The following is a 16,946-nucleotide window of genomic DNA, read 5'->3' on the forward strand; positions in this document are numbered from 1 at the left end:
GTAAATCTTCTCTGAACTGCCTCTAATGCACCTATATCCTTGCTGGGATAAGGAGGTTTCCATCCATGTTAATATATTACCCCAACACAATGAGCTCTATCCTATCTGGCTGCATCACAGCCTGGTATAGCAACTGCTCAGTCCAAGATCGCAAGAAACTGCAGACTGTGATGAACTCAGCCCAACGCATCACACAAACTTGCCACCCCCACATTGATTCTGTATACACCTCTCACTGCCTCAGGAAGGCAGACAGCATTATCAGAGTCCCCTCCCACCCAGGCATTGCCTTCTTCCAGACCCTTCCATCAGGAAGAAGGTACAGAGATCTAAAGACTCGTACATCCAAACATAGGAGCAGCTTCTTCCTCACAGCTACAAGACTCCTCAACGACTCCCCCTCGTACTGATCTGTTCCCTGTAAGAACACTATTCACGACACCCTATGCTGCTCTTGCTCATGTATTTGCTTTGTTTGGCCCCTTGTTCCGCACTGTAACCAATCACTGTTTTGTCAGCGTACCATTTGTCAATGTTCCCTGTTGATTATTCTTGTGTCTACTATGTACGTACTGTGTACGTTCCTCGGCCACAGAAAAATACTTTTCACTGTGCTTCGGTACATGTGACAATAAATCAAATCAAATCAAATCAAATCTTAACTTGTAAAAACTTATGGAAAGAAATCTAAATACCCGACATCTCCTGGCTCCCTTTATCCACATTGCTGGTTACATCTATTAAATTTGTCAGACATGATTTTCCTTCCATAAAATCATGTGAAATCTGCTTGATTGTTTTATGATTTTCCAAATGTCCTGCTGCTACTTCCTTAGTGGAGGATATAAAATGGGAGACTGGCCGGGCATATGTTGGAATAGTCAAGTCCAGAAGTAAGAAGGGTGGTGATAATTGTAGCCCCAAAAAAGAAACAAGATGGATTGTCAAGCTCGGGTTTCCTGATCTTTCTGGAGTTAGTAATCTCTTAGGGTGCATGCAAAGTGCGAGTATAGCTTTGTTGTGACGCAGTTTGATTTCACTCCACTGCTGTAGTGCAGGTGGAGGCTGAATCTGACATCAAAACACAGCCTGATCCCAGAACAATACAGAATGAGGCTCTTCAGAGAAATAAGTTCCACTCCACTTTGCTCTGGAGTCACACTCAATTCCGACTCCAAAGTTACAAAGTAATTTTTGCTCTACATGAACCCAAAAAGTGTGGGGTTTAAATGCACAACGAGGGAAGCTCGAGCCAAGTGAGATATAGGTTCCCCAAGATACTGTAGAGGGACCTGTGGCCAATTATTGAATACAATATTGTCCATACTTTGAAGATCTTACTTACCAGTTTCTTACTGCAAATTATTTTCAGTTACTAGGTAGAGACTTCTTTGGCATAATTGCTTGCCTGCTATATGTAGATAATGTAGTCGAATTACTGTGTTTACTGTGTGTGGTGTTCTTTGTTGCTTATTTCAGGATGGTTGGCAAAGCTTTAACTTAAACAAAGCTACGATTTTAGTCCTTACGATTACACAATTGATCAATAACATCTAACTACGCTCAACTATTGCTAATCTCACTACTGGTAGAAACTATAATCTAACCTTACTCACACTATCTGCTCTTTATGACCTTCACTAGCTAGCTCCTGCATGCACTCCTCCCCTAAGGTCAAGCGAAACTAGAACCAGAGGACACCATCTCAGACTAAAGGGATGATCCTTTAAAACAAAGATGAGGCGGAATTTCTTCACGCAGAGGGTGGTGAATCTGTGAAACACTTTGCTGCAGAAGGCTGTGGAGGCCAAATCACTGAGTGTCTATAAGACAGAGATAGATAGGTTCTTGATTAATAAGGGGAGCAGTGGTTAAGGGGAGAAGGCAGGAGAATGGGAATGACAAAAATATCAGCCTTGATTGAATGGCGGAGCAGACTCGATGGGCCGAGTGGCCTAATTCTGCTCCTATGTCTTATGGTCTTATCACTGCCTTATATAGTTGTAACTGTAGCTCCCTCTAGTGGCTTCTCTCAGCACTACATTAACCCTTGAAATGCTGATAGTTAGGATAATACCACACTGAGTAGACAGTTACTTAGTCTCATGGGAATTGAAGAAAACCAGGAGAGTACAGCATCACATCATTGCTGATTTGAGCTGCAATTCACAGCGAACAAGCAGAACGAAGTGTACCTTTCAAACAGGAAATCTCTTTCTTTAATTGTTAAAGACACTCCTCTGAAAACATGCAGCTAGTATGTGATGTCAAACATACCATCAGCAATGCATTGATTAATTACCTGGGGGTCCCGTCATGACTCGTCTACTGTGCCCCAATCCTCACTAAATAGGTTTGAAACACACGGATGTATGAGGATGGAGGGTGGGAGGCCACTGGTTACACTCTTAAGCAGTGACTGATGAGTCGCATTCCGAATCCAAACAGTCCTGCTAAGGAAAAGTATAAGGTGCGTGGGTCTTCCAGGAGCTCACTTCAGAAGAATTCGTATAATTAAAATGCACAACTGCTCAACTCATGTGGAAGTGTGCTGCACAGCCCTCGGAACGTCTGACAAACACAACATTACCGGCCTTTGTAGGATAATGTTCAAGTTCCCCAAAGCGTGAGATTTCTAATTTCACCGTGTTAATTCATTTGGGGTTTTTTTCTTGTCACAGCAGAGACAATGCCTGATCGTATTGAGCAACTTTCTTGTTCATTGTCCATTCTTTTAAAAAAATAAATTTAGAGTACCCAATTCATTTTTCCAATTAAGGGGCAATTGAGCGTGGCCAATCCACCTACCCTGCACATTTTTGGGTTCTGGGGGCGAAACCCACGCAAACACGGGGAGAATGTGCAAACTCCATACGGACAGTGACCCAGAGCCGGGATCGAACCTGGGACCTCGGCGCCGTGAGGCAGCATAGTTAACCCACTGCGCCACCATGCTGCCCCTGTTCATTGTCCATTCTTTCAACTCTCTTTTTTCATTATTAGCAGTAAGTCTGAGGGGGGGGTGACTTTATTCAACGTCCTTCTATCACTAAGACTATCGGAATGAGAGTGTCTTGCCCCTGCAGAATGAAAGGATCTTAGTGAAATGAATTTAAGTTTCCACAATCCAGTTTCCAATAGATATTTGCACAACACAAAATAAATTTGGTGCTAATTGGCACTCCTGAGGCATGTGGATTCCTCGTACATGAAATGCGACAGTGATGCAGTAGGAAATGGAACTTGTTACTCTCATTGGCTGTCGTATAGCTGACTGGACGATACCTGGGGAAGGTGCTCAGCGATCTAGAGTGAACAATAGTAATTATCCTAATCACTTTCGCCCTCATGTGACCCCTTCTGCATAAGTCTTTAGAGTAATTGATAAACACCACAATATTTTCACTGTTAGAAATGCTAAGAGAGTAAAGAATGTCATGTGTCTTTAAAGATCACTGTTGCGCTTGACATATTTCGTGGAGCTCAATTTCTTATTTTTCTTAAGTCGGACGGTGGAGCAAAGCTTTAGAAGTGCTTTCTTCAACCACAGGAGTTGGCAGAGAGGCTGAGCACAGGGATCACTTTCCAGCCGAGTTCTTGAAAATACTCTCCGTTGTGGCACAGAAATGATATTGCTGGCAGCATCAGTGAGAAGCATAGTGACGAGGGAACCAAAAGTTTCCAATTTCAAACAATCATAGCTGCTCATAATCAGGTACAGGGCTCAATCTAGCCCTGCAACTTAATACAATTTGTGGAATAGCGCCAAGCCAATTTGGATGGTTATCCACAATCTGCAGAGTCTGTCAAACTCAACCGTCTGATCAGCGAGCAAGGACAGCCAATGTTAGTGGCCATTCAGGCATGGGATTCTATGCCGTGAGAGATAGATATGTTTGCTGCAGAACCTCGCCACACCCTGGGGGCGTTCCTACTGGAAACATCTGCTTTGGTTTTCCGGGTCTGTTTATTTTAGTGTCTGAAACCTCAATAGAACAGATAGTTGTGGGTTCTCTTGAATTCTCCTATTTCGTGATCGGGTCAATGGGTCATTAGTTTCTGACTGCAATCCATCCAAATCCATCCACCTCAATCCGTTTAGAAACGGTTTCAATGCCATAAGAGTTTAAAAAAAAGAACAAAAATCTAAAAATCACAGCTCGTAACAAAGGTTTCAGGTTTTGCCTGAGGTATTGTTTTTTCTAACCCTCCCCGAGCATATAACCCGACCATGATGAGAACTGCTCAGCTCAACACCAAAGTTTAACACAAATTAACCTGCGTGGAGGGACAGAGCTTTAATAACAAGCATTGAATAAGGGAGCACAAATTGTATTAATATCCGAATGTGATTTACGTGCAAATGTGTTTCTTCCACAACATCAGCTGATTATTTCCACGGTTCCTTCACAGAATACATCCAGTTCAATGTTGTAGAAGTGCTGGAATGATTTAGGGAAGGGGATCTTCTCAAAGCATATCTGCTTCATTTTGGTGATATTCTTCCCTCCAGTGCCCACTAAACCTTTGCTGGGGTTGGGGCAGATATCTTGGGCTGGATTCTCTGCCGGCGGGATTCTCCGTTTTGCCGGCGCCCGGGGGTTTCCCGATGGCCTGGGGCTGCCCCACAGTGGGAAACCCCATTGACCGGCCGGCGTAACGCAGAATCCCGTCGGCGGGTCGGGCAGACGTGGTGTGGCGGGGTGGATAATCCCGCCCAAGGTCTGCAAAACGTGGGACAGAATAATATTGGGGGGGGGGGGGGGGGTAGCTTGGACCCTCCCCCTCACTCCCAGGAACGAAAATCGGAATGGAGCCTACATACCCCACGTGGGGCTAAATGAGGGCAAAGTGGGAATTCAGCTGGTGAGCTTTCACTGGGAAAGAGATTCCGCCCTCTGGAGATGTCGGCGAACTGGATTGGCTGGCAGCTCCATCCAGCCAGGCAGTGCCAACAACATGTAAGTGGCCACGGCCGGCACTGCAAGAGAAGAAGGAAGAATGCCCATGGATTCCCAGAGCAGATACGTCTGGGGTCTTGAGCAGGGCGTGTTTGAGCATGCCACTGGGGGTCCAGGGGTGGGGTTTAAGGCTGCAGGCGGGTCGGAAGGAATTGGAGGGGGGTGGGGGACTGATGTTCCCCCCCAACCCCCTGTGATAATACCAGGTATTGCAGTACCTGAGAGGTGAATGACCATTGGCTAGACCGCGGGGTCTACCATTGGATGATGTACATAGCCCCGCCCTGAGAGGCAGGGTATAAGAACCAATGCCATCCCAGCAGCCTTCACTTTCTGTATCATCGCTGCTGGGTACAGTTCTATCTGATTAAAGCTGAATCAATATGACTCCTCATGGTCTCGAGAGTATTGATTGTGCATCACCCCCATTTCCCATTCGTTGAAGAACTTTGTTAAAGCAATTAGGCTCCCTGTTCCCATCTGACTGCCCAGACCATCTATTTTGGGGCTTGAGCAGCACATTATTAGGGTCAACTAACTTGATAATAAGCCAAATTGACCATTAATTACCTATTTAAATATGGTGAGTGGGCTGCCAATTTTGCTCCCCTCCCACCCCCTTGCCGTATTATTGGGGTGATCGGGAAGGTGGTGGATTGGACAGGTCTTATTTTATGTGAGCCCCACCTCTGATCCAAAACACACCCGACGGGGGCATGTGAAATGCAGCCCATGTACTCACAGTAATGCTATGGAACAGTTGTTCAGCCAAGTAAATCACATTTCCATTTTTGTTAAAATCAGGCTTCGATGTAGTTATATATAGTACATTGACTCTCTTATTTTTAAAAAGGTTGGCATCACACAAGTCCAAAAACGTGAAATGAATACCTGCAGGGGATCAGGGATTATGGGGAGAAGGCAGGAGAATGGGGATGAGAAACATATCAGCCATGATTGAATGGCGGTGCAGACTCGATGGGCCGAATGGCCTAATTCTGCTCCTACGTCTTGTGGTCTTATTATTTAATTCGCCTTATTTATGGTGGGGTATAGTTGCAGGAGAGGCAGTTCAGAGAAGGTTCACTAAGATTGATTCCTTGTACGAAGAAGGTTGCAATAGCCCTGTTTTGGTGACATTTCAATTTGTTTTTCTTGCTCATTCCCAATTACCCTCAGGGAGATGATAGTGAGCTTTCTTCTTGAACCATTGAAGGAACTCCCACTGTGCTGTTGTGGAGTGAGTTCCAAGATTTTCTCTCTGCAGTGACATAATTTCAAGTCAAGGTGGTCTAAGACTTAAGAGGCGAACTTGCAAATGTTGCTGCATGTTCTGTTGTTCAGCTCCTGAGTGCAACTACAACAAAACTTAAGAAGCTCAACACCATCCATGAAAAAGTAGCCTTCTTGACTGGCATTTTTGAACATTCAGACCTTCCACCACAAGCATACGGGGCGGGTTTCTCCGTCCCACCGACTGGTCAATGGGGTTTCCCATTGTGTGGCAGCCCCTCGCGGTCGGGAAACCCCAGGGCTGCCGGCAAATGGAGAATCCTGATGGCGGAGAATTCAGCCCAAGGTCTCTGCAGTATGTACTATCTGCAAGATGTTCTGCTGTAATTCACCAAGGCTTCGACAATAGCATCTCCCAAACTAGCTTCCTCTACTAAGTAGAAGGGTAAGGACAGTTGGCACAACAGAACATGCAGCGCCCTATTTGCAAGTTCCCTTCCAAGTTTTAGAATACACGGAATGTCAAGAGGAGGTGGTTAGACTTTCTCTTCCTGCAGAGGATTACAGCCTGACACAAATGCTACGTGACACTAATCCATCAAAGCCTGAATGTTGTCAAGGTCTTGCTGCACGTAGTCACACACTACTTCATTACTTGAGGAGTTGCCAGTGAAACTGAATCTAGTAAACACACTACTTACATTATTCTTGTTCTATTTGTCTACTCCTTATTTGATATTACAAGCAAGTGTTATCCTACATTCTAGGCAGCGAATCCTTAGAGGCTGTCAATGGTGCTAGCTTTCAGCTGACACATTGGGTGGGATTTAGAGGGGCTCGTTCGCTGCAGACTCAAATCCCGTGACGGCTGCTAAATCTTGCGAGAGGGCCATAACGGGATGTGTGCCGGCGAGGTTGTGGTCTTAGATCTGCACCCCCCCCCCCGCTGGTGACATGATCAGGTCCACGCCCCCTGACTCCCATCAATTTTAATAACTTCAAATCTACTTAAATGGCTTTACGGCGTAGCGTCCGCCCATGATGGATTCCCGTGCCCCGCACCCGGCATGATGTCACGCCGGCGCAAAACGCTGCTGGTTTTCAAAAGCGAAAACCAGTTGCGATGACCACGCCAGGGGTGCGGAGGTGCCTGTTGGCCCCGGGGGTTGAGGGTCAAAGTCGGACATTGCCCTCTTGCACCCTGGAAGAAGTGGCCATTACCAAGTGGGCTCTAACAAAGGGGTAATGCTCCTCTATTGTGGGGGAGCTGCTCCCCTGATGTGTGGTGGGGGTAAAGAGGGGGGAGAGTGGCCCTTGACAGTCCAGTGGTGGGGCGAGGGGGGGGGGGGGGGGGGGAGAGGAGTACGCCCTGAAGCTTCTGGAAGGGATCCTCAGTGACCGTGGCAGAGGCTGGGGGAACTTATATTTAACGCAAATCGGGATGCCCTCTAAAGACACCCTTGCTGGCTGTATCAGGCTCTGCCCTGCCGCAGCGATGGCACAAACCACACCTCCAGATTTTCGGTGCGCCAAGTGCCAGAAAATCTGGCCCGAAAACGCGGCTGTGTTTCTGGAGAGAATCAGCCTGGTTTTCAGTCAGACCCTGGAACTTTGCCATTTTTTCAAAAAATTCCGTCCATTGTAAAGCCAACCAGAATGATGAAGCCAGTTGGAATGAATTACTGATGTGATCGCTAGACAATGCTGGTGCAGGCAGAAGTGATTCCTCCAACATTATGGCAGACCACAAAAATAACACTGATGTTCAGGATCCTGTCCAAGACCATTTTTGTCCACTCAAACGTTCGGCCTCTTCACATTTGTTAGAACAAGCAAGACCATAAGACATGGGTGCATTCGGCCCATCGAGTCTGCTCCGCCATTCAATGAGATCATGACTGATCTCAAGAACTTGCAACCAATGCAAAAATCAAACTTTGGAACTTGCCCTGTAAATATAAGGGAAGGGAACTCAGGGGCACAAACAGTAGCACAATTGAGTGATTCAGATAATAGCAAATCCTGGAAGCTCAAAATCATGTTGCAAACTCCCAGGCCTGGAATTTAATGCGTATTGATGCCCCTTAGCACAAGCAATGGGACACAATTCAAATACACTGCCGTAAGAGATTATGGAATATTTTGAGTTATGCATGCAAGTACAAAACACTTAATCTCCTTGGCTATCAATTGTCTGCCCGAATGGATCTCCGCTTTAATAATAATTCTGCTTTAGTTGGGTCAGCAACACAGACTAATATTTGCATTCTGGATTGGATTAGATTGGATTTGTTTATTGTCACGTGTACTACTGAGGTACACTGAAAAGAATTGTTCTGCGTGCAGCTCAGATCATTCCGTACATGAAAAGAAAATACGTAATGGGCAAACACAAAATACACAATGTAAACACATAGACACAGACATCGGGGTGGAGATGGTTGACAGCTTCAAATTCCTAAGCACATCTGAATCTCTGCCTCTAAATTATGGAGACTGATAAGTGAGTTTCCTGTGACTGTGTTGCTCAGGCACGCTCTTTGTCATCCAACCATATCTTCAGGTAGTCGATGCATGTCATTTTCAGATTTTTTAACACCATCCAAAGAACAGTCCTCGCGAAACATGCACTGTAACGTTTATTTCTTTGAATACATTCTTCTGGCATCTGTATAATCCCTGTTGAAAACTGAAAAGTAATGTGTGCTCATTTGAAAGGCATTTCAGTGTGAATAAGATGGTGATACGCTTGGGCTGGAGAATGAGTATGTCCATGGTGCTGATGAAAGCATCCAGCATTGAAGCTGTTAAAAGAATCATTCAGTGGAAACAATCTCATACAGAATTGCAGGGTACTGTGACCCTCAAGACGTTCTGGTTGAATTAACTTGTTTAAAGTCAGAAAAAAAGTTACATTTGATTCGTTCTGATTAAGGTTTAAACATGCTGTGCCAGATGGATGTAGATTAATGATTAAGTGAGTTGAGGCCCAAACTTTCAGAGCTGAAGAAGCAATAGATGTAGTGTGGATTCTGCACTTTTAGGTCTGATCTATTTATGTTGTTTTTCCCGGATTTACTCCTATTTTATGCTTGTTTATATTCCTAAAGAGATTTCCAGGGAATTTGAGTGCAACTTGAATGAGCAAGAATGGCCAGAGGAATTTCGGGTTTAAAGTCAGGGTCACGATTTAGCTGCTGTGCTATCCACAGGCGCAAATCATGTCATAGTCGCAAGAGGCCAAAAAGCAAGGGGCGGGATTCTCTGTCAGCCGACTCCGGAAATGGGAGACACGATTGAATTCGGCCGAGAAAAGAGGTTGGTGCCGGGCGCCCGCTGGAATGCCATGCTCTGGGGCATCGACAGCAGCACGTACAGTAAACGGCATTGGCATATCGTTAACAGGACCGTCCCGGTATTCTCCGGGGCTCCAGCAATGCTCCGCCTCCACCAGGAGGAATTACCGATGGCGAGGTTGACTTGTGGTTTTAAACAAGGGGAAACAGGCGTCGTGGCCGCTGAGGGAGAGAGCGGAGGTAGGTCATGTTTCCAGAGGCGTGGCCGTGGGCAGCCGGTCCTGCCGCTGGCGTGGTTGGCCGAGGGGCATCTGCTTGGGTATCGAGCACTGACGTGCATGATGGGCATCTCGTGGTCACACACCAGCTGCACGTTCATGGCGTGGTACCCCTTTCGGTTTGTGAAAAATGGTATATTTAACAGACACTTCCTATCTGTAATAACCCTCACCAGGCCCACGGGGCCTCTGCCAGTGAGACTCGGGGACTTATAAGCTCCCTCGCTCGTGGGCAGAAGACCACCTAGCTGGGGATTGTTAGCAGGCTCTGTAAAAGCCGGCCCACACAGGGAGCGGCATTCTGGTAGTCCTGACTGGACATTATTGTGTGTATACCGCCGTAGCGCCCGTCTTCTATGTCTACTATAAACTCACATTTATTCGCCTACAAGGGCCTCCTGGGTTTTCATACTATCCCTCATATTTCAAACTGTATTCCAGGTTAGACTAAGAATACAAAAAAAGACAAATTATTTGGAATAAAGGTTTTAGAATCCTGATCCTATCATTAGGTGATTCCAAAGAGATGGGATCAAAGATTTCAGTAACAATTACCTCACTCGGTATTTGTGTAAGAAACGTTTGTGTTAAAGGGCCACACATTACTAGCATTGAGTGACATCAAATTGCTAAAGGCTTATTTTTTTGGTACAATGAACAATGTAATATTAATTAACTTAACCTAAATGTCGTCATCCATTTAGTGCTTATCACAGGAAAAAATTTTTTTGTTGAGAAACAAGAACGTTTATCCACCCTCGTTTGGATGGGGTAAGGATTTGGGGTATACAAACAGGAACGCTGGGGCTGAAGCAGAGCAAGCATAGGTTTGCAAAGAAGTATTAGTTTTTGCTGGCTATGAGTTACCAACAGGACTGACAGGTTGTTGAATATGGGAAAGAGAACACAGATGGCTAAAAGCTAATTGTACCCAGTAATTACCGACGACAGGCACCCAACCGATTGATTGTTAAAGTCAACTCGAGGTCTGAGTGGAGCAAATGCTCACCTATTTAGCAGTAAACTGCCTCCATCGAGACACTCATTTGAAAAGCATTTCAGTGTGAATATGACGGTGATATCCTTGGGTCGGAAAACGAGTATGCGCACGGTGCTGATGAAAGCATCCAGCATGGAAATTGTTAAAAGGGCAGCACGGTAGCATAGTGGTTAGCACTGTGGCTTCACAGCGCCAGGGTCCCAGGTTTGATTCCCCGCTGGGTCACCATCTGTGCAGAGTCTGCACGTTCTCCCCGTGTCTGCGTGGATTTCCTTTGGGTGCTCCGGTTTCCTTCCACAATCCAAAGACGTGCAGGTTACGTAGATTGGACATGCTAAATTGCCCTTAAGTGTCCAAAAAGGTTAGGAGGGGTTATTGGGTTACGGGGACAGGGTGGAAGTAAGGGCTTAAAATGGGTCGGTGCAGACTCGATGCGCCGGATGGCCTCCTTCTGCACTGTATGTTCTATGCAATCATTAGGTAGAAACCGTGTCATACGGAATTACAGGGTTAATCGAATTTAGCTGGTAACAACTATGATCCAAACGACTCTGACATATAAGTTGAGCAGTGCCTAGGTGAGCCAGTGTCACTTTCCAGTTGACTGCGAGAGATTTTCATTCCCCATTGCGTCAATCCCACTTTCACATCTACAGACTACAGTTTGCAGTGGTATGATATAATCGCAAGAGCTTTCAAGACTGTACTAGTCTTCACACAAAAGTAAGCATTCTTCGTGCTCCAGGATTCATCAATCTATTTTAGCTAGGCTCTCCAATCAGAGAAAAAATGCTTTAAGGGGGAGGTGGGGGTACAAGGAACCATGTGTTCTGACTGAGGAATGTGCAATATAGCAAATCTGCACAATGATCTATACAAATTAATGACCTTTGTATGCAGGCAAACAAGTAGAATTACTTAATTTTAAAAACATTCCAGCTCCATAAAATCAAATCTCAAGAACAAGGTTTGTCTCATTTTAAAGGCATAATTACATGTTTCCAAATTGAGAGATCTGATGTGGAGTGTGTGCTTTTTTAAAATTTAGATATCTTCTCAAACATGTGCAAAATATCTGAAAGACTGGATCATTCTCACCAAGTCGCTGTCAAAGATAGATTTCTCAAACCATACTTTGGTGGTCTCAGCGCAATTCATTGTATCCCACAAGTAAGTAAGAAAGTTGGGACTAGATGTTTCCGACCTCCGTTCACATCTTAGTTTACAGCATCGGCAAGTATTCCCTCAGGCTCTTCCCGCTCTCCCAATGAACAGAACGAGGCAGAATCGCTGTTCTCTCCACACTTCTGCCAAAGTTATTGCCACAGAGTAGGAAGAGCCCCAAGGAAGTTCCCTACATATTCATCTGTTTCCCAAAGAGGCGTTAGTGGTGATCTGAAGAAACTGGGTCATGTTTCCCTGCCTTAAGAATGCACACGCATGCAAAATTACCAGTCTAATTGCTTTTGTGACGATCACGCCAGTGATTCACAAAAGCATTAGCAAGTGCCGCATAGCAAAACTACCCATCATTGTTTCCACCTCAACTCACCAATGTAAACAGGAGCATAGTTTGACTTGACGTTTTCATCCAGATAGGTTACCCCCAGGGTGTAGAGTGGAGTCGCTCCAATGCCGTGCAGGAACTGCCCCAGCATGAACAAAAAGCGGTAGTTGGATGAACTCGATGAACCTTCACTACACTGGGTAGACTGATTAGAGTGGCACAGGCCAATATGCTCAGAGACGTTCACCACATAATCACCAGAGATAAAGTGAGGCAAGGCAAACACGACCGATCCCAAAGCCATGATTAGAACCCCCCAGCCCAGCCAACGTGGCTTGTGACCACTGCCGCCAAAGTAACTGACAAAAACCAGGCAGACGCACGCTGCGATGTCGTAGGAGCTGGCAATCATTCCACTGTGGTAACTGCGCAGGTCAAATCTCCGTTCGATTGAGGTAATCACGGTGTTTATAAATCCGTTTACGATCATTCCTTGGAGAAAGGACGCACTGCAGAGGAAGACAAGCACTCCTTTTGGTCGGTTAAAAACCTGCAAAAACTTGGGCTTCAGCAGACCCCAGCCACACATATTTTCGGTTTTGCTTGGGGTTTGTTTGTACTGGTTATCATATATCTTTGTCCCATTGCACTGTATTTTATTGTTGGTTTCTGAAGAAGTTAGCGTGTCCGAGTTATTAATATTCGTGCCGGGTTCGCTTAAGTTCAGCAACTCCTGTCTGGAGCTGAATGAAGCATCTCCTGTTAAATGGCTCGACATTTCCAATCAACTAGGAAGGTTACCACTGTTCAATGATCCTCCCACAAGGTGCGATTCTTATAGAAGATGAGGAGACGGAAAATGATCCTTTTCAGAGTTCCACTCAACAGTTCATTGTGGTGGCCGATGACACATCCTCAGGATCTTCTTATGTGAATCGTACGTTCTTCATTATGCAAAAGAAACATAATAATTTCCATCAGTTACATGGGTTATTAATAGGACTACCTCAAGCCCTGATATTGTTCACTATGACAGAAGAACTAACCTTTGACTGATTTGCACCACTCCACTCATTGATGTACGGGATTCAAATTAATTTGCTTCATATAGTTTGTGGTACCAAAATCGCCAAATGCAGGATTTGCTATTGCTTTTCCTGCACCAACAATAGCGCTTTTTCCCCAGAGGGTCTTGTGGCACAGAGGTAGTGCCCTATTGCTGGACCAGGAGCTCCGGGTTTGAGTCTAACACCAGGCCTTGCTTGCCATAGAAGGAGAGTTCAACACGGTTCAACCGGCTGATAAAGAGCTCGGAAATCCTTCCCTCACTATTCCCCAAAGGATAAAAAAAAGAATATGGGAGTGAAGGTGGGCTAACAACAACATTTTTCCCTTCTACTAAAACCCTGAATTATGCCCTAACTTTTAATCACGCATATTTATCTGTAATATATTACATATCCCTGTAATATGTTTTACTCTTAATAGAAAAGAATGAAAAAATGTTACGAGTGCGCTGATTGTATTACTGGACCATAAATCTAGAGGCTTGAACTAATCATAGAGTCCCTGCAGTGCAGAAGGAGGCTATTTGGCCCATCATGTCTGCACCGATCCTCCGAAAGAGCACCCTACCGAGGCCTAATCCCCCACCCCATCCCCGTAACCCCATTACCCCACCTAAACGTTGGACACTAAGGGGCAATTTAGCGTGGCCAATCCACCTAACCTGCACAACTTTGGACTGTGGGAAAAAACCGGAGCATCCAGAGGAAACCCACGCACTCACGGGGAGAATGTGAAAACTCCACACAGTCACTCAAGGTCAGAATCGAACCCTTGTCCCTGGCGCCATGATGTAGCAGTGCTAACCACCGTGCCGTCCCCTTTTTGTTTAAAAGTCAACCACATTTCTGGAGTTACTTGTAGGCCAGACCAGGTAAGGACAGTAACTTTCACCCTCCTAAAATAAATTAGTGAAACAGATGGGTTTTTCCAACAATCAACAATGGTTTCATGGTCATCATTAGACCTATCATAATTTCAAATTCCACCGCCTGCCATGGTGGAATTCATACCCGGGTCCCCATGCATTACCTTTGGTTTTGCAATTCCAGTGACACTACCACAAGAGAATGAGGGTTTAATTGCCATCATGGCACTCCGAGAATTGGAATTCTGTGTGTAATTTTCTTTCAAACAAATTAAATAGCATGAGTAAAAATGATCAGATAGACTAAAAACTGATTTGCTAATGTCTCTGTTACCTGACTTGATCTGATCTTATCAATGTGGTTGATCTGTCTGACCTCTGAAGCAACCTCAGTGAGCCATTCATTCAAGAAGGCCCAACACCGTCATCTCAGGCAAACGAGGAATGTGCAATAAATGCTGAAGAACATAGGCCTAAGAATGACTAGAAATATAGAAAAGGTGGAGGCAGCACAGCTGTATATACGCTTCTGTTGTATTTAGAAATTGAGGTGACAGGCTAAGGTCCATTGTTAGGGTGATAAACAGCAACAAAACAACAGTTCAGATTGATAGAGTACCTTTAACATCAAGAGAGGTGCACAAACTCAGTCCTGGGGGTGCATTTTCAACTTAATAAACCAAGTGGGAATCTGGTTGGGCCCTTTAAAGAAACTGCTTGATTTCTACCCGGGCAGTTAAAATAGAATCTACCACATGCATTTCATGGAATCAATTTCATGTGCATATTTATTCTTTTGATCCATTCTATTTCTCAATTCAACCCATGTAGCGAAGAGTTATTGGAAAAAGTTAATTTGATAGGACAGAATCTAAGTATGAAGGTTACAAGGATTATTGTACTCTGGACCGGTTTCTCAATAACGAGTTAACAGCAGTGTGAGGTCACCATCAAAGAAGGAAACGGGGAAGTTGAAACAAAGGAGATGACAGAATATGGAAAACAGATGGTGCTGATCATACTAATGGCCTGAGTTCTGAGCACCCACTCCCCTCCTCCCAGTGTAGAGGTGGGCAGTCATTGGGCGGCGACGGGTTCTTTTGGTCCTGCCGATGTCTACGGGGTTTTGCCTGCCCCGCACCAACCACCACCGAGAAACGTGCCCTTGGTGTTCGCCGTTGGTGGGACGGGAAGATCTCGCTGGCCGGAAGGGCCAGAAAATCTCAGCCGTCACGATTTACAGCCACAAACAAGGTCAGCATTCCGTCAAAAACTGCACACGTGAATAAGGACTTAGGAATTTAGGATTGTAGGTAAGCATGATTGTGCAAGTGCCAATGCACTCAGTGTACTATAAAAGATGTACTGTGTTATTGTTAACTGTTTACTGATCAGAAGTCACAAACTATTAAAAACATTCATAAGTTTTACCAAGAGAATTGGCTCATTTCTATGACTAACAGTCCCTTCATACCTCACCCGAGAAAAGATTCAGCGAAAAATCGCAGAGTACACAGCACACCTCGGCAATAATAACAAAACCCCAATGAATGCTACAAATATATCTCACCAAAGCTCAACATTTCAATCGTGTGCATTGAATCTGCCAATGGTATTTTGTTGGTAATAGTTTTGCTAATCACTTATTCATACCAGGACCACTGTGTGAAAGGATTGAATGTCGAAATTGTAGGATTCAAATTACAAACACACCCCACGCAATACACTTCAAACTGAAATTCATGCGAGGAACTACTGCGGCCATCCTGTGCAACAGGAGCCAATTTGAAATCTGCCCAAAGAAAGCAAAATGCAACCAAGGAGGAAGGAATCTTAATACGCCAATGTGAAAACTCTGTCAAAGCCTTGAAGTCAAAAAGAGTAGGAGACAAGATTAGATATTTGTGGTTTGGGCAAGAATAAGCTTGGGTTTCAAAAAACCTTTTGATCAACGCGTACACTCGAAATTCCGATCCAAAATGTGGGAAAGGAAAGTGTAAGTTGTACATAGAACTGGAGTCTGGAAATATGAAATGTATTTCTTAGAAACTTTAAATAATATTAGCATTTTCCTCAAAACAGCATACAGAAGGATCTAAAACAAATATGCACTTGGCGCTTCTGCTGACATCAAAAATATTCTACTCACTTAAAAAGTCTATAGAGGAGACCTTTAGTATTGACTTCGCCAGAAGTTATAAAATAATATTAATACCATTGGTCAAATATAATAAATGTACTTACCAAAGTAATTTGAATGTCTTTGGGGTCAGTTGAGAAAGTTCTGCATCTAAGTGGAGCAGCAAAGAACAAGGAGTTAATAACAGGAAGATCGATGAGTGTTGAAAATCTTTCCTTCAAAACAAGTAGCCTTTCTGCTGTGCAAGTTACAAAGGCAATTAAAAGATTTATAAGAGAAAGCTATGTCAAAACAAGTCAAACAGTCCGTGAGATTATTCATCTTCACTTACTTTCAAAGAGTGTGTTCAATAAACTAAGGTAGTTGCACTCTTAACAGTGCTGCAGTCTACACTGGTGGAGCACAGTAGGTGGAGCTTTATTCTGCACATTGTCCTTGCTACGTTCGACATGGGAGTGCTTGATACTAAATTTGGGAGGGTGCCCAAATTGGAAATGCGTTCACCATTTATCACTCGATAATTCCTCACCTTGACAACCACAAAATAAAAACAGCACCTCAGCTTTGTGAATAACCAGGACCTCACAGCAATGAGAAT

The 16,946-nt window shown here is 44.6% G+C and overlaps 1 protein-coding gene across 6 annotated transcripts in view; it reads right to left on the reverse strand.

Annotated features, from left to right (window-relative positions):
* slco4a1 (solute carrier organic anion transporter family, member 4A1) overlaps nucleotides 1-16,946 on the reverse strand; it is a 216,766-nt gene that overhangs the window by 54,324 nt on the left and 145,496 nt on the right. For 5 of the 6 annotated variants that reach the window (XM_072515064.1, XM_072515068.1, XM_072515069.1 and 2 more), the window contains 2 exons: nucleotides 16,453-16,498; nucleotides 12,321-13,219 (listed from right to left, as the gene is read on the reverse strand). In XM_072515064.1, the coding sequence (XP_072371165.1) occupies nucleotides 12,321-13,053 (733 nt within the window). In that variant the 5' untranslated portion in view covers nucleotides 13,054-13,219; nucleotides 16,453-16,498. Of the gene's footprint in view, nucleotides 1-12,320; nucleotides 13,220-16,452; nucleotides 16,499-16,679; nucleotides 16,741-16,946 lie in introns of those variants that run through there. The other variant, XM_072515070.1, reaches the window with a different exon arrangement.

The sequence above is a fragment of the Scyliorhinus torazame genome, chromosome 8 (assembly GCF_047496885.1).
Source record: "Scyliorhinus torazame isolate Kashiwa2021f chromosome 8, sScyTor2.1, whole genome shotgun sequence".
Taxonomy (NCBI): domain Eukaryota; kingdom Metazoa; phylum Chordata; class Chondrichthyes; order Carcharhiniformes; family Scyliorhinidae; genus Scyliorhinus; species Scyliorhinus torazame.